Genomic DNA, 14,974 nt, shown 5'->3' with positions numbered 1-14,974 from the left:
CACTTTTTCACTTGCAATATGAAACGCAAGAAGTTTAAGGCTGACTAGATAAAGGCATCCTTGACATATAGGCAAAGTAATTATAAGCGGTAGACTGGGTGGTTCAGCTGTCCCTTTTTTGGATAACAGAACACATGTCAATCAGGATCCTCAATCAAATAATTCATCTCCTTTATTTTATATATATATTTGTGGTCAGCATTAATGTAAAACCAAATAAAATATATGTTTTATTATATATATATATATTGTGTTACTTTTGATTTTTTGTTTATAAAAGATGGGTGGGTTTTAGTTTGGTTCCATTCCAAGAATCCATCTGAATAACAAAAACATGGTTGCTTTGGTACCTCAAGAAAATATGGTTGCTTTGGTATCTCGCACTGGCAGGCATTTGCAGCGATACAGCAAAGGTCGTCGCCAAGTTGTAGGGTTCGTCTCCTCTCTCTCTCTCTCTCTCAACTTTGTGTTGGGAGTTTTGAGTTTTTCATTTTCTTTTTGTTGGTTGCTTTTGGAATGAAGGGTTATATATTACTGCATTACTGGTTTCTGAAGGTGGGTTTTAGCTGGAAAAGAAAACAGTAATTGATGAGTGGCAATGAGTGTTCATTATGGATTATAGGGAACAAAAAGTATATGCTATCTGATGGAGAGAGAGAATGAATCATAGGAAATTTGAGGTTTATTGAGTCTTAGGATTTGATTGTTTTGGTTGTTGAACCAAGTTTGGCCTTTTGCAGATGTATTCCATACAGATATAAAACTTCCAAGCAGACTCCCTCAAAGCATGATGCACCAGAACTAGAAGTTCTTGTCATTACTTCACAAAAGGGCAAAGGAAAGCTCTTTCCAAAGGTGCCCAAATCTTCTTTTCAATTAATGATGTATTTTTTTGCATTATTAATTCAATCAATTTAAAATCATACAATTTGTTCATAACAGGGAGGATGGGAAATAGATGAATCCAAGGAAGGGGCAGCCTCCCGAGAGACGCTAGAGGAAGCAGGAGTAAGAGGACTCATTGGGGTTAGTCTCATCTTTTCTGTTACTTGTATTTAATTAGATGTTGTGATGTTCTTGTTACATTAGTGAAAACTTTTTTTTATAAAGATTTTTAATTTTTTTAAATAATTTTTTTGCAGGGTGAACTGGGTAAATGGAGCTTCAAGAGCAAAAGCCATGATGCTTACTATGAAGGTTACATGTTCCCTTTACTTGTTCAGGAGCAGTTAGATTTCTGGCCAGAGAAGAATCTCAGACGAAGGATTTGGGTATGTGACAAAAACAGTGCATTAACTTTTATATGTACTTTGGTCATAATTTTTTTTATATTGCAATTGCTGATTTTATTTGGAATTACTTTTGTGATAGATGAGTGCTCAAGAAGCAAGAGAAGTTTGCCAGCATTGGTGGATGAAAGAAGCCTTGGATATATTAGTAAATCGTCTAACATCTCAGCAACAAAATCAAGACCAAGAATTAGATCATGTTCTTAAAGCTAGGAGGGAAAATCTGATGGCATGTATGTAGAAAAAAAAAGTATTTAAGGACTTTTGACAAGAAGGATTTAGGCAGAGCTTTTGACAAGCAAGAAAAATTGACACCTGAAAAGAACTGGTTCTTGTTTTGTTGGAAGTCCCAGTTCCAGAGCTTTTGTTACAATTAATCATCTCGGTTGAGGCCAAATCTGGGCGAGGTTGTTTCTAATAATAAGAGGTTCCATTTTCATTTTTGGTAAATATGAAAGCACTTGTATTTTTAATAAGAATCTTAAACGTGCTTATAATAAAACTGCTTCTAGAAAAAAAAAGAAGCAGAAGTAGTCCCAAACGAGCCTTCATAAAATTATATGCCGTCTTCCAACTCTGACTTACTACTCAGTAATACAACCAACACAATCTGCTGAATTGGCCTTTAATGAATTAAGACGAAACCGATTTTTGGGCGCTTCTGCTTCTGTCTCCGCTATGGCATCCTATTGCCTCTTAGGAAAACAAGCTCTTTAAGCAATCCACAGAAAAGAAAGCCAGCCAAGAAGAGAGCTAATAGCAAAGGCTAATAACAGAGGAATCACTCTAGTTAGGCCCTTAGTCAGGAATAGCGCCCTTGGTCTCTCGATCCAGAGCTCATAGTAGGGGAGGGAGGACGGACGGACGGGAAAGCTAAAAGGAGCCGGAGTCTACTACTTTATATACGCTAGCACCAAAGCAAGGAAAGAAGGCAAGCTGCCCAGGTAAAGGCTAAAGCTTAGTCGGATGGGGAGAGTGGCCCAACCATCTTTTCGTCTTTTAGACAAGCTGCCTTCTCATGCAAATCTTCCTTCAGCAAGTTGATGACAACCTAGCATTGTTGAAAGTAAAGTCTTACACACCACAGCAGCATTTCTAGAACTTGACATAAATTCAGTGGAAGAGAATTGTGGACATGTTTGGTCAATGCTTGAAGTCCATGGAAATTAATGGCTGAAGCAAGCCAGGATTAGCCCACTTGTTCAGTTTATTTTATTTTATTTTTATTTGGTGTGCAAAAGTTAGGGAAAAGGAGGGGCATTTTTTCATACACACTACTAATGTGTCATGGGAGTTCGAACTTGAAACCAATAGGCTAAAAGTTAACGCTCTTTTCCCCTAGGCTAAACCTAGTTCCACATGTTCAGTTTTATTTCACCGAGCACAAGTATCCGTATTTTGGTAATCGATTCACAAAGTTACGCAAAATCATGCTTCATAACAGCTAGAGATCTCCTTCTGATAAGCTCAAAAGGCCTAGGTTTTACAATTTTGAAAGTATCTCTAGATCCACCCAACTGAAAGTCACATTGAAAGGGTGGTAGATAGAGTTCTAAATTACCTGCAATAAGTTACCCCACCAATAGAAGCCCAACCAATTTACTCGAGACACCCACTTTGTCTCTAGAAACACCCAAAATAGAAAACCCAGTCATCCTTCTCATTCATCGCCTCAAGCCCCAACCCAACAAGAAGACTAGTGGGGGTGAACATGGGGTAAGTAAGATTAAAAACACCAATAAAATTTACAACAACTAGGAATAACTGCTCACCAATCACCACAGGTACTGATGATTGATGCAGCATATGGCCATCAATTGTTCTTAATTATAGACGACCTTTTATCTAAGAGAGAAAACTGAAAATGACAATGGCCGTCTGGACGATTTCTAAACCACAAGCGTAAACTGTGGAGTGGTGGGGATGAAGAGACCAAAGACAAAATACCATAAATTTAATACGACATATACATTACTGAATTGGACACACAAACCCTATCGTCCGCTCTCATTCTTTGTTCTGAACTTCTGAAAGGAAACAAAATTAATTAATTAACATACACAGCTTGCACCCCCACTACTTCATCTATACATACTTTCTCAGAGAGAGAGAGAGAGAGAGAGAGAGAGAGAGCGAGAGAGAGACGTGACAAACGAAGCAAACAATATACGATGGCAGAGAAAGAGGCCGATCGATACCACAAGTGTTTGTTGTGGAGTGGGAGCTACAAACTGTATGCATTAAATTCTGACTGCCCCATTCTTTATGTGTAGTCGTAGAGTAGTGATCAGAACCAGAAGTTTATTTAGGGTACTGCAGACAGACACTTTGAACAGCCATGAAAGTCCTTTGATGTTTCGCATGGGCCTTGAATTAATCTTCAATGAATTTAGTGTATGACTTCAACAATTATTAAAGATTTAAGGGGCTAGGTTTCTATTGATAAGTTTGCTTAATCTTGGACTTTTTGAAGGTCTAGTCTCATGACCGACCCAACCCATTTTACAGGCCTAATCTTAACACGTTTCTATTTATTTTAGTGTTCTTTAGTGGGGGACCTAACAACATCTCGTGAGTCAAGGCCCACATAGAATTGCTTCAAATTCACATGGTGTTCTAACTTCCATGAAAAGTACATAACCTAAACCTAACCCTTGAGCCTGAGGGAAGATATATTTTGCACTCAACAGGAAAATTACACACATGGACGTTAATTTAACCTGTGCAAATCAACTCCCACATCTGTCATTTTTTCCCTTTCATGCTTAGAAACAAAACTTCCACATTTTTTTAAAATAAATACAAGTGATAGTCTAAACTACGAGGAGGAGAAGGGTTTCTCACACACACACATTACTAAGGTGTCATAGGGTTCGAACCTAAGATCATTAGTCTTCATGTCAATGCTCTTTTTCATTAGGCTAGACCCCATTGGCAACAAAACTTTCACCTTATAGCTGAAGAGCATGTAGTGCTATTTTTTGCTAAGTTTGCTGAAAAATTGAACTCAAACTGGTGTAGAGGCGTTTCTTTCTCCTGAAGTAAGCTGTCCTATAAAGTTAGATGATGATAGAGCACAATTATGGTGCGATGGGCACCGTTGTGTTTGTGTCTTCACTCGAAAAAGGTCCATGTATAATTCATGGTAAAGGTCACCTATGATTCATGGACCATCTAGAAATTCTAGAAAATGAAAAGAAGCGTCATCCCTTTTGTGTCTTGAGGTCTTATATTAAACTGAATATACCAAAAGTGACAAGGTGAGAATAAATATTTACAATAATGCTACACTCATCTAAACGCTTTCTCAAGTTTTACACCATGATCTCTGTTGTGACACATTACACAACACTGTAACAGTGACCTACTGCATTTTTCAATATCTGATGCTAGTCTTTAATTATTTGCAAACATATCAAATGAGCATGGATATTTCTTTTGGGGTCAAGCCAAATAATCATAAGCGGAAGATATTTGACCTCTGCTATTGCAAAGACTTTCAAGTGAACGCTAAATACATGTAATTATTTGCAAACCGCACGTATTTAATAAATGTCTTAGTTTGATAATATACATTATCGATCTAATATTACTGTAGCTGGAATGAATATGGATATTATGTTTGACATGTCGTAAAAACAGTCCACATTCTGAAAAGATAAAGGTGTAACATTTTTTTTGTAATAAAGAAAGGTACAACTTTGTATAGTATATGCTATTAGTTTTTTGTTTCTTAGAAAATTGCCCCCAAAAAAAAGCAGCAAATTATTAGTCTCTTATTAAGGGGTTTAGGCTCCAACCTTAATGTTCCTAGCTAGAGACTAGTACAGATTTGCCAACGTTCTCATTACCTCTCTCTCTCATCCCAAAAAATGGTGGGAACAACAACTCTTCTCTCCTTCTTTACAGTCCTTGTTTCTCTTTCATGTCTCTACAGTCCTACAAGTTCCTCCTCCACAGACTCCTTTGTGTTTGGAGGCTGCACACAGCAAAAGTATGCACCCGACTCTCCCTACGAGTCGAATCTCAACTCACTCCTCACCTCCCTGGTCAACTCGGCCACCTACTCCTCCTACAACAACTACACCATCATGGGCTCAAGCCCTCAAGACGTCATCTACGGACTCTACCAATGCCGCGGTGACCTGGCCATGCCCGACTGCGCCACGTGTGTTGCTCGTGCCGTGAGCCAAGTAGGGCACCTCTGCTCCTACAACTCCGGTGGCGCTCTTCAGCTACAAGGATGCTACATCAAGTATGACAACACTAGTTTTTTGGGCGTGGAGGACAAGACTGTGGTGTTGAAGAAATGTGGGCCGTCGATTGGGTATGATGCCGATGGAATGGGCCGTAGAGATTCAGTGTTGGCAGCCTTGGTTGGGTCCAGTGGGCCATATAGGGTTGGTGGGTCCGGGGAAGTTCAGGGTTTGGCGCAATGCGTTGGTGATTTAAGCTTATCGGAGTGTCAGGATTGCGTGTCGGAGGCAATCGGACGGGTTAAAAGTGAGTGTGGTGGAGCTGTTTATGGTGATATGTTCTTGGCCAAGTGTTATGCTAGGTACTCAACTGGTGGATCTAATTCTTACTCCAAGGGCCATCATGGTAAGTTACACTTAATTTGCTTTTAGGATCGTATTATTTAACTAACAAATTTGATGACTCTAGCATTATTGATTGACGAAACTTATTGTGTTTGTAGATGTAATAACTTTTTTTTGTTTTTGTTTTTCAACAATATGAATGGCAGATAAATCTACCAATGATAGTGAGAAGACATTTGCTGTTATTATTGGACTATTGGCTGGAGTTGCTCTGCTCATCATTTTTCTTACTTTCGTTAGAAAGGTGTTCGGAGGAAATGGTACGTAAAATCTTCATTTGATTACCTTTCTTTAAACTTAATTTCATATTTTTTTTTTTTAAAAATTATTATTTTCTGGTTCATATTTTATTATTAATTTTCATTGGCTTTAGGACCAGAAAGCAGATAGATACAGTATATTCAGGGATATGTTAACATAATGTTTTTGGGTGTTACTTTTTTATGTGCAGGTAAATAAATAATGAGCTTGCAAAGTTATTGGCTTCCGAAGTGATTTGCTTTTGGTTCTCTTTTTTCTTCATTGTGTCTACTTTCCTCTCCCTCTTTAATCTTTATGCTATTTTCTTTGATTTAAGATCATGTTTTCTCTCGGAAAGTAGAGTTCATAGAAAAGATGGAAAAGATGGAAATATGTACGATGGGGCACTTACACAAAACAAAGTTGAAAGGAGGGTGGGCGACAAAAGGAGGCTCAAGATTCCAATCTCCCCTCCACTTAACAAAAGTGTGTTGTCTAGTATGAAAATAATTGGCATATTCTTTTTGTAAAAGCACAGATGATCTTTTTCTTTCTTTTTCTTTTTGTGATTTCTTAAATATATGATTGTTTCGGGCTTTATAAACTGTCACCATATAATTCATTTTGTATGGTCTCTTCATGATGAAGCTTTGCTATAATTTAAACATTGCTATCCAAGGAAAAAGAAATTTTATTTATCACTCACTCCCTCATTAAGGTAAAGATAAAATACAAGGAATCAAATCAAAACTATTTGTTAAGTCTAATAATAAAAAATTTGCGCACCCATATATGTAGATTTTAACGTAGGATGTATAAATTTATAACTTATCTCGTGCTCTCTTATCACCGAGCCTCTAAGTTATGGACCCGTTGACAACATGAAAACTACCCGTTCATTATGAAATTTCATTTCACCATCGGGTCAAAGTGAACATCATACTCAGAAGAAGAATATGGGGATATAATGAATGTAGCATCCAATAACAATTGCTACTCTTCAAACTTGTGCACACCAAGGTCAAGATTATGGCAAATGAAAGCCCATCAAGAAATTGGCAATGCACGGAAAGGCTAGAATGAGGAGGTTGAGTAAGGAGGTTATTTGAGGAGGTGAAATCTCACCATCAACAACAAAAAACAAAGCACATGGGGGGGTGCATTGGGGGGTCCACACCCCTTTTGATGGTGAGATGGGCCTCCTCAAATAAACTCCTCAAATAGCATCCTCATTATAGAAGCTCCCGGCAATGCATCAACAGCATGGAAATTGGTCATCATCCTTCAAACTTTTTGAGTCGATTGGCAAGAGATGTAAAAATTATTAATGTTTGGATTCACATATCTAATGTCCATAGCAAATTTCTCAAGAATTCTACCCTACTCTTTTTTATTTTTGAGAAAGTTGGCCAAAGACCCAAACCAGCAAAATAGATCACAGAATGGCCCATGGTTTTCAGACCCATGAAAAGCCCAAATGCGACAGAGATGTTGCTGGAATGTCGTAGAAGATGATACCTACCATGGAAATTGAAGAAGGGATAAGAAGTTTTCAATAGAAGCTTCTGGGTTCTGTCAGATGAGTCCAATAATAGTAACCCGTCATCCACGCCATTTTTATTTTCTCCATTGCTCACGGCAAACACCAAACCAGAATACACGGAAGCTTCTGAGACAGACCAAATAAACAAACAAACAATGACAGCTGAGAACATTTTTGGGTACCCATTGAGGCGCTTCCTCTGGAGCCCTCCGATTTTCCGAGAATGGTCAGGATCAACGGCCCTCATGGACTGGCTTGAATCTCCTAATGCCCACATATTCAAAATCAATGTTCCAGGTATACATACATACCACTTCTTTTCCCAGACGAGTCAATCCCAACTGGGATTTACCCTTCTATTTTTTTCTGGTTTAATAAATTTTGCTCTGTTTTCCTTCTTGCAGTTCATTTTTTCAAAGTGAAATATTAGTGGGTTTTATGAGTTTAGCTCCTCTGCCTCAAAATTTTTGTATTTATTATTTTTCGCTCCCTTAGATTGTAATCTTAATTGGGTTTTTAGAACTGAACAATTTTTTGTGACTAGGGTAAGTAAATTGGGCACTGTTTTTTTATATATTGAGATTGGGCGATTTGATGAAAATATATATATGTATGCATAGGTTTTAGAAAGGAGGACATAAAAGTGCAGATAGATGAAGGGAACATTCTGCAGATAAAAGGGGAAGGCGGGAAAGAGGAGGCTCACCATGCAAAAGACACAGTTTGGCACGTGGTAGAGAGAGGGACGGGGAAAGGAGACTTTTCTCGGGAAATTGAATTGCCGGAAAATGTGAAGGTGGATCAGATAAAAGCTCAAGTGGAGAATGGAGTTCTCACCATTGTTGTCCCTAAAGATACAACCCCCAAGCCATCTAAAGTGCGAAACATCAACATCACCAGCAAGCTCTAAGCACCACCACCACCACCTAGCTGTTCACGAGAATCAAACCAGAAGCATCAAATGCTTGATCATGTGCTTGATCATGTGTCATGTATTGTGCTATACAAACTGTAACAATAAGTACGATTATATATGCGTGCATATTCGTATACTTCCTTAGTGTCGTCATAATGCACTAGGGTAAAGAAAATTACACACTCCAAAAGGTCACACAGAAAATCAAGGCATAATGGGTGAAGAATGCAGAAGATCATGGGACACAACCCAAAGCCAATCAGATAACAACCATACAACCCAAAGCCAATTGAATGAACACCAAGAAATTGGAATGAGGTGGTGCAAGCACCCAAGATGTGACTCTCGCATCTTCTGAGCTTTATTGATCTGTTTAGGATTCAACGTTACAATCCATTGGAGAGGGAGAACCTGAGTTATAGATTGAGAATATAGATTTGTGGAAGTGGAGATCTAGTGGGTGGGATGAGGAAGGAGCAAGGTTAGGACTAGGGTTGGGCATTCAGACCGATAATCTGGTAAAATAGCCTAAACTAAACCGATGATTTGCGTTGGTTTGGTTTTCATTCATTTTTTTTTGGGTCATTTGTTTGCCCCCAATACACATGCCTAATTGATTTTTTTTTAGGGAGCTTCACTAATATACCCAAAATGGGTGCTGAAATTATAAAAAAACCCCATATGGAAAACACTTTATAAACACACCCAAAACCCATTTATTAAATAACAAATTAGTGTTGAAGTTCCAATAAATTACAAGCACTGCCACTATCAAGCCTAACAGAAAAAAAACTCAAAAAGCACCCAAAACAACCCCAGCCCAAACTTATAAAAAAGCCCAAAGATTTCACCATCTTGAAAACAGTAATTTCGTTCAAAAAAATAGAAAACAAAACCGTAACTTCTAGCGACTTCAATTAACCATCTCTGCCAAACGTCCCTTCAGTCACCGTCTTCATCAAAGCATCTTCTTTATCTCTCGAAACCGAAACTCCATAACCACAACCAAGCTTGATCTACTTTCAAAAACAAACACCACACACTGACCTCACCTACAAAACCAAGACAAAATTTCAGAGAACAATTTCAACAAGAAAACGATTCAAAGGTAAGACATTTACAAACCAAACCTATACTGAAATTTTCATTAATTGCTATAGAGTTCCAGGCTAGGGTAATAACAGTATTTTAGATTCGAATCAAGGACAAAATCTTGAAACTATATTGGATTTCACTATTGCACTAACTGCTTACTATCATTATTTTAGTCGCTAGTTTACTGAAATTTCTGATTCATGGCTGTAAAGTTCCAATATAGGGTAATAATACTGATTGTTTCCTCTGAAATCCTATTTCTGATGAATGTCTACCACTGTAAAGTTCCAGTATAGGGTATTAATACTGATTGTTTCCTCTGAAATCCTATTTGTAATGCATGTCTACCACTGTATAGTTCCAGTATGTGGTAATAACACTAGTAGACATGCATTAAAAATAGGATTTCATAGCAAACAAGCAGTGTTATTACCCTATACTGGAACTTTACAGTGGTAGACGTGCATTACAAATACGATTTCATAGCAAACAAGCAGTGTTATTACCCTAGACTGGAACTTTACAGTGGTAGACGTGCATTACAAATACGATTTCATAGCAAACAAGCAGTGTTATTACCCTAGACTGGAACTTAATAGTGGTAGACGTGCATTACAAATACGATTTCATAGCAAATAAACAGTGTTATTACCCTATACTGGAACTTTACAGTGGTAGACATGCATTAGAAATAGGATTTCATAGCAAACAAGCAGTGTTATTACCCTATAATGGAACTTTACAGTGGTAGACATGCATTAGAAATAGGATTTCATAGCAAACAAGCAGTGTTATTACCCTATAATGGAACTTTACAGTGGTTGACATGCATTAGAAATAGGATTTCATAGCAAACAAGCAGTGTTATTACCCTATACTGGAACTTTACAGTGAAAAACAGAAAAAACACGAATATAATCAAATTCAACTGAAAAAGCATACCTCAATTAATATGAAAACCAAATCGAATATCACAAATTTCTAACCACAGCTCAAACAGCAAATCCACAACCAAACAGAATCTGAAATCAATCCAAATTATAAACAAAAAGAAATTAAAATTACAATTTAAAACTCAAATGAATATCTAAGTACAAATTAGAACGAAATCAGAAAATCCAATAGCTTACCTCCAAATCAGCAATAACAAAAATAAACAGATAAAATCAAGAAGAATTGGATCTACAATCGCACATACATAAACACCAAAATCTAGGGTATATTGATTAATTTCCAAAACTCCAATATCTATCCTAACCACATACATAAACAGCTATAGCACGAAAAGTACATGAAGTTTCATACCTTGATTGACGGAAACAATCGCCGGAGTCGCCGGAAACGACGTCGGAAAACTCAAAATCCACAGACCTTTCTGAGCTCGTAATGGAGTCGTGAGTGGCTGATGTGGCTGGGCTTTAGCCCAGACTTGATCGTCGGCCCTGGCCGGTCCTTTTCTGACTGGTCTCACGGCTGGCTGTGGCCGGAGCACCAAGATCGCTGGAGAGAGACGAGAGCGAAAGGAGAGAGACGAGAGAGAGAGTGCCCAAATTTTTTCAAAAAAACAAATTTAATACTAAATGGGTAATAAAGGTATTTCATTTATCTAATTAAATTAAAAAAGGTAACAGCTGTCAATTTTGGGTTTTTTTTGGGTGTGTTTATATATATTGAATGGTATAGGGTATATTTATAGTTTTATGTCTAGGAATGGGTATTTCACTAAATTTCTATTTTTTTTACCCCCCAATACACACATGCATCTTGTCTTCTCTCTTTTTTTTATTTTCTTTTTCTTTTTCTTCTCTCTCCATTTCTCCGTCTGTCTTGTCTCCCTCAGTCCCTCTCTCTTTATTTTTTTTCTCTTTCTTCTTACGTTTGTCTTCACTCCCTATCCCCGTCTCCCTCTTTTTTTTTTTTTCCTTCTTATTCTTCTCTTTTCTTTTTCTCTTATTCTTCTCTTTTCTTTTTCTCTTATTCTTCTCTCTTCTTTTTCTCTTCTTTGTCACGCCCTGGACTCGGGGGTTGGTGGAAACCCTGCGTCCGGTGTGTGAGAAAATAAAAAGTAAAATAAAATAAAAAGAAGCGAAATACAAAGAAAGCTGAAACATGAGTTTAAAATAAAATTTTCTTATAAAAATAGCTCCAAAATCTTACAACTTTACAATTAATAAATAAAACTCTATCACTCTCCTCTAATTCAGCCTCAACTGGTTTAGTCTTTGTCTTGCTCACTAATTCATCTGAAAAATTAAATAGGGTGAGGGGTGAGCAACCACCGCTCAGTAGGAACATGAGACCGTACCACAGTAGATTGATATAACTAAATTAAGTGATATACAATCACACTACCAAATATCACATTAATAATAATAATGCATGAATGCTCTTCATCTACTCATGTTAATTCATATAACTGGACAAGCAGACCTGCACGTCCCATACCATGCTTATATCACTTGATCCCGAATGCCCATTTATATGAACTAACATCCATCTCAATCATCCCATAATTCCCCCTTTTGTTAGTCATCTTATCTAACCCCAAGTCGTCAGTCTCGAATCACCTAATAAAAATCATGTGCATTGTGGGATTCCTGAGACCTGGTACCTGCCAAGAGTTAGACTCAACAATACAAAAGACTATTTCCATTACCCTCTTTTCCATTATTTTCTCAATCCAACAACTCCAACCAATTTTCATGACATGATATAATTATGCCTTTCACATATCCCATATGTATCTCACAACAATGTAACCATTTAAAACATCACCAATATATATATATATAATCATGCCAACATTAACCAATATCATCCAATATCAAGAACATCCATTATAATATCACACATAATATAAAGCTCACAAAATTTAATTAGATCAATCTTCTGTAAAGGCTCCCAACAAACCCCTACCTCATTTCCCAAGCCAGCTCCAAGTTAAGAAAACACACAAGCTACGACCTCTAACTCCTCCTGAGAATTTGATCACCACTTGCTTTCTCTTGTTTTCTTTCTTCTTTTCTCTCTCTCTCTCTCTCTCTCTCTCTCTCTCTCTCTCTCTCTCTCTCTCTCTCTCTTTATTTTTCTCTTCTCTTTGCATGCACTACTATGCAATGTCCTGTGTTTTCAAAATTAAAGAAAATGACTCCTATTTAGAGCACTTCCAGCAGTTAGCCCCTTGCCAGAGGGGGGGGGCTAGGGCAGCTACTATTCATGTGAATAGTGGCTGCCCTTGCAAAAAGCAATGTGTATTTCCAGCAGTTGCCATGGCAAAGGGCAAACACTATTTATTTTTTTGTTTTTTTTTCTTCACAAATTTGTTTATCTAAACAATTAATTTGGATAATATTTTCGGATTAGATTTTTGGGTTCATACGTGTTAATCTTTATTATAAAATTCATATCTCATAATCGGAAAAAAAATTCGGATAAGATTTCGGAAAAATAAAACTTGAAAGTGAAAAAAATATTAAATAGAAAGTGAATAATAGTTGAAGGAGACAAAAATGTATGAGGATTTGGTGTTAAAAGTGAAGAGTACTGGTTGGTATTTATAGAAAAAAAATTCATTAATTTTTGGGTATTTTTTCATTATTTTACTGCACAAAAATTCGCTGCTGTTGGATTGGAGGAAAAAAAATCTAATTGGAGAGCCCAGATGACGCCACATGGCTGCTGGCTATGGGCGGCACTGTAGCGCATTGACATCATCCAAAACTCGGGCCAGCCCAGTTTGCTGGGGTCCACTTGTTGCCCGGGCCAGCCTCTGTTGCTGGAATCGCTTTTTTGGCCCAACTCCGCCCCCGCGCCCCCCCAGCCCGCGCCCCAACCTTGCTGCTGGAATTGCTCTTATAGTAAATACTAAGGCGGCATGCCAATGGGTTCTAATTGGTGGAAGATGCACTGCAACTGATAACCTTTGCTCCAAGTTTTAGTAATTATTAATTCCTCAACACCACCAGCTCATATTAAAAAAAGAATTAGTCATCTAATGGAATGACACTTGTCGAGTAATCAATTTCAATAGAAAAGTTTTAGCACAACTGACTTACACATCAAACTCAAAGCAAGGGAAAAACTGCCACCCCATGCTTGTTTGCATGTAAAGCTTTTGCCAACACCAACTCTATAACGACTTCTCACTTGCTTAAACACTAATTTTTTAATACCTCCAACCAAAAAAAAAAGTAACTCCAGTTATTATCAATCCCGTAGGATAAAAGCCCACGTAAAAAAAAACTCCACACCATTTAGATAGCTATATGCATGAACAAATTCACCACTACTAAAATTAAAAGAAAATCTAAAGGAAATCATTAAAACCATTTGAATACAAGGAACGTACAAGAACTATGTGAATAAAAGGAATTTAAATTTTTGTAAACATATAATACATATATATAACAATTATTTTTGTTTAATCATCATTTAAGAAAAACGGACTCTCACATTCTTCTTCTTCTTCTCTATCTCTCCCTCTTTTCTTCTTCTTCTCCTCTCTCTCTCTCTCTCTCTCTCTCTCTCTCTCTCTCTCTAAGAAAGCCAAAAAAACCCAAACTGAATCAAACCAACCTACCAAGTTCGGTTAATCAAAATGGTCAGTTTTCATCAATTATGGTTTGGTTATGGTTTCCAAAATACCCAAAACCAAACCAACCCAAATCGAGCCCACCACTAGTTAGGGCTATGGAGTTTGTGGGGGAAGAGGGAACATTGGGAGGGCTGGGTTGGTGGAAATATGGGGTAACTAAGCTGCAATGAGGCTTGAAGCCTAAGAATCGAGTAAGAGCTTGACAAACAACTAGTTCTCAGGAAGTAGAGACCTTCGAACTAGACAAAAAGGTGTTGAAGAATATAAAAGTCTTACATCAGAAACTTGACTAAATAAATTACAACATTTAATTAGTGGTTCAACTATTAATAGAATTGAGACATTTTGTGATAAGACCCAACACATATTGGGCTATGTAGTTGGTTAACTTGAGGACAATATAGTAGTGGCCCAATGATTCAATTATTTGAAATATAACATGGTATCATAGCGGACTTATTGACTGGGTATTTATCCTTACCCTTTACCCAATGTGTGGTGTTCACATGTTGAGCTTGCTTGTTTACCTTTACCCTTTACTCAATACTTGGTGTTCACGTGTTAGGCTTGATTGATTGACTTCGATGTGGACTTAGCTCCATGGGTCTGGTGGTTCCACATAAGGGAGTGCATGGAAGAATATAAAAGTCCAACATTGGAAACTTGACTAATAAAAAACAACATATAATAAGTGGT

The 14,974-nt window shown here is 37.4% G+C and overlaps 3 protein-coding genes across 3 annotated transcripts; all 3 read left to right on the top strand.

The window, feature by feature from the left end:
- The first annotated feature begins 266 nt into the window (after positions 1-266).
- Positions 267-1,739, top strand: LOC110752386 (nudix hydrolase 18, mitochondrial). Its single transcript, XM_021953024.2, has 5 exons — positions 267-432; positions 741-855; positions 943-1,026; positions 1,143-1,271; positions 1,372-1,739. The coding sequence occupies exons 1-5, from the start codon at positions 335-337 to the stop codon at positions 1,528-1,530; spliced, it is 585 nt and encodes a 194-aa protein (XP_021808716.1). The 5' UTR covers positions 267-334; the 3' UTR covers positions 1,531-1,739.
- A 3,287-nt stretch (positions 1,740-5,026) lies between these two features.
- PDLP7 (plasmodesmata-located protein 7) lies at positions 5,027-6,662 on the top strand. The gene is made up of 3 exons (XM_021952986.2): positions 5,027-5,891; positions 6,037-6,150; positions 6,342-6,662. The coding sequence occupies exons 1-3, from the start codon at positions 5,162-5,164 to the stop codon at positions 6,347-6,349; spliced, it is 852 nt and encodes a 283-aa protein (XP_021808678.1). The 5' UTR covers positions 5,027-5,161; the 3' UTR covers positions 6,350-6,662.
- Positions 6,663-7,702: 1,040 nt separating this feature from the next.
- On the top strand, positions 7,703-8,725 carry LOC110752352 (HSP20-like chaperones superfamily protein). The gene is made up of 2 exons (XM_021952985.2): positions 7,703-7,970; positions 8,294-8,725. The coding sequence occupies exons 1-2, from the start codon at positions 7,829-7,831 to the stop codon at positions 8,581-8,583; spliced, it is 432 nt and encodes a 143-aa protein (XP_021808677.1). The 5' UTR covers positions 7,703-7,828; the 3' UTR covers positions 8,584-8,725.
- The last annotated feature ends 6,249 nt before the right edge of the window (positions 8,726-14,974 follow it).

The sequence above is a fragment of the Prunus avium genome, chromosome 3 (assembly GCF_965620075.1).
Source record: "Prunus avium chromosome 3, drPruAviu1.hap1.1, whole genome shotgun sequence".
In the NCBI taxonomy this organism is placed as follows: domain Eukaryota; kingdom Viridiplantae; phylum Streptophyta; class Magnoliopsida; order Rosales; family Rosaceae; genus Prunus; species Prunus avium.
Note: the sequence above shows the minus strand (reverse complement) of the source record. Positions and strands in the feature narration are given on the sequence as shown.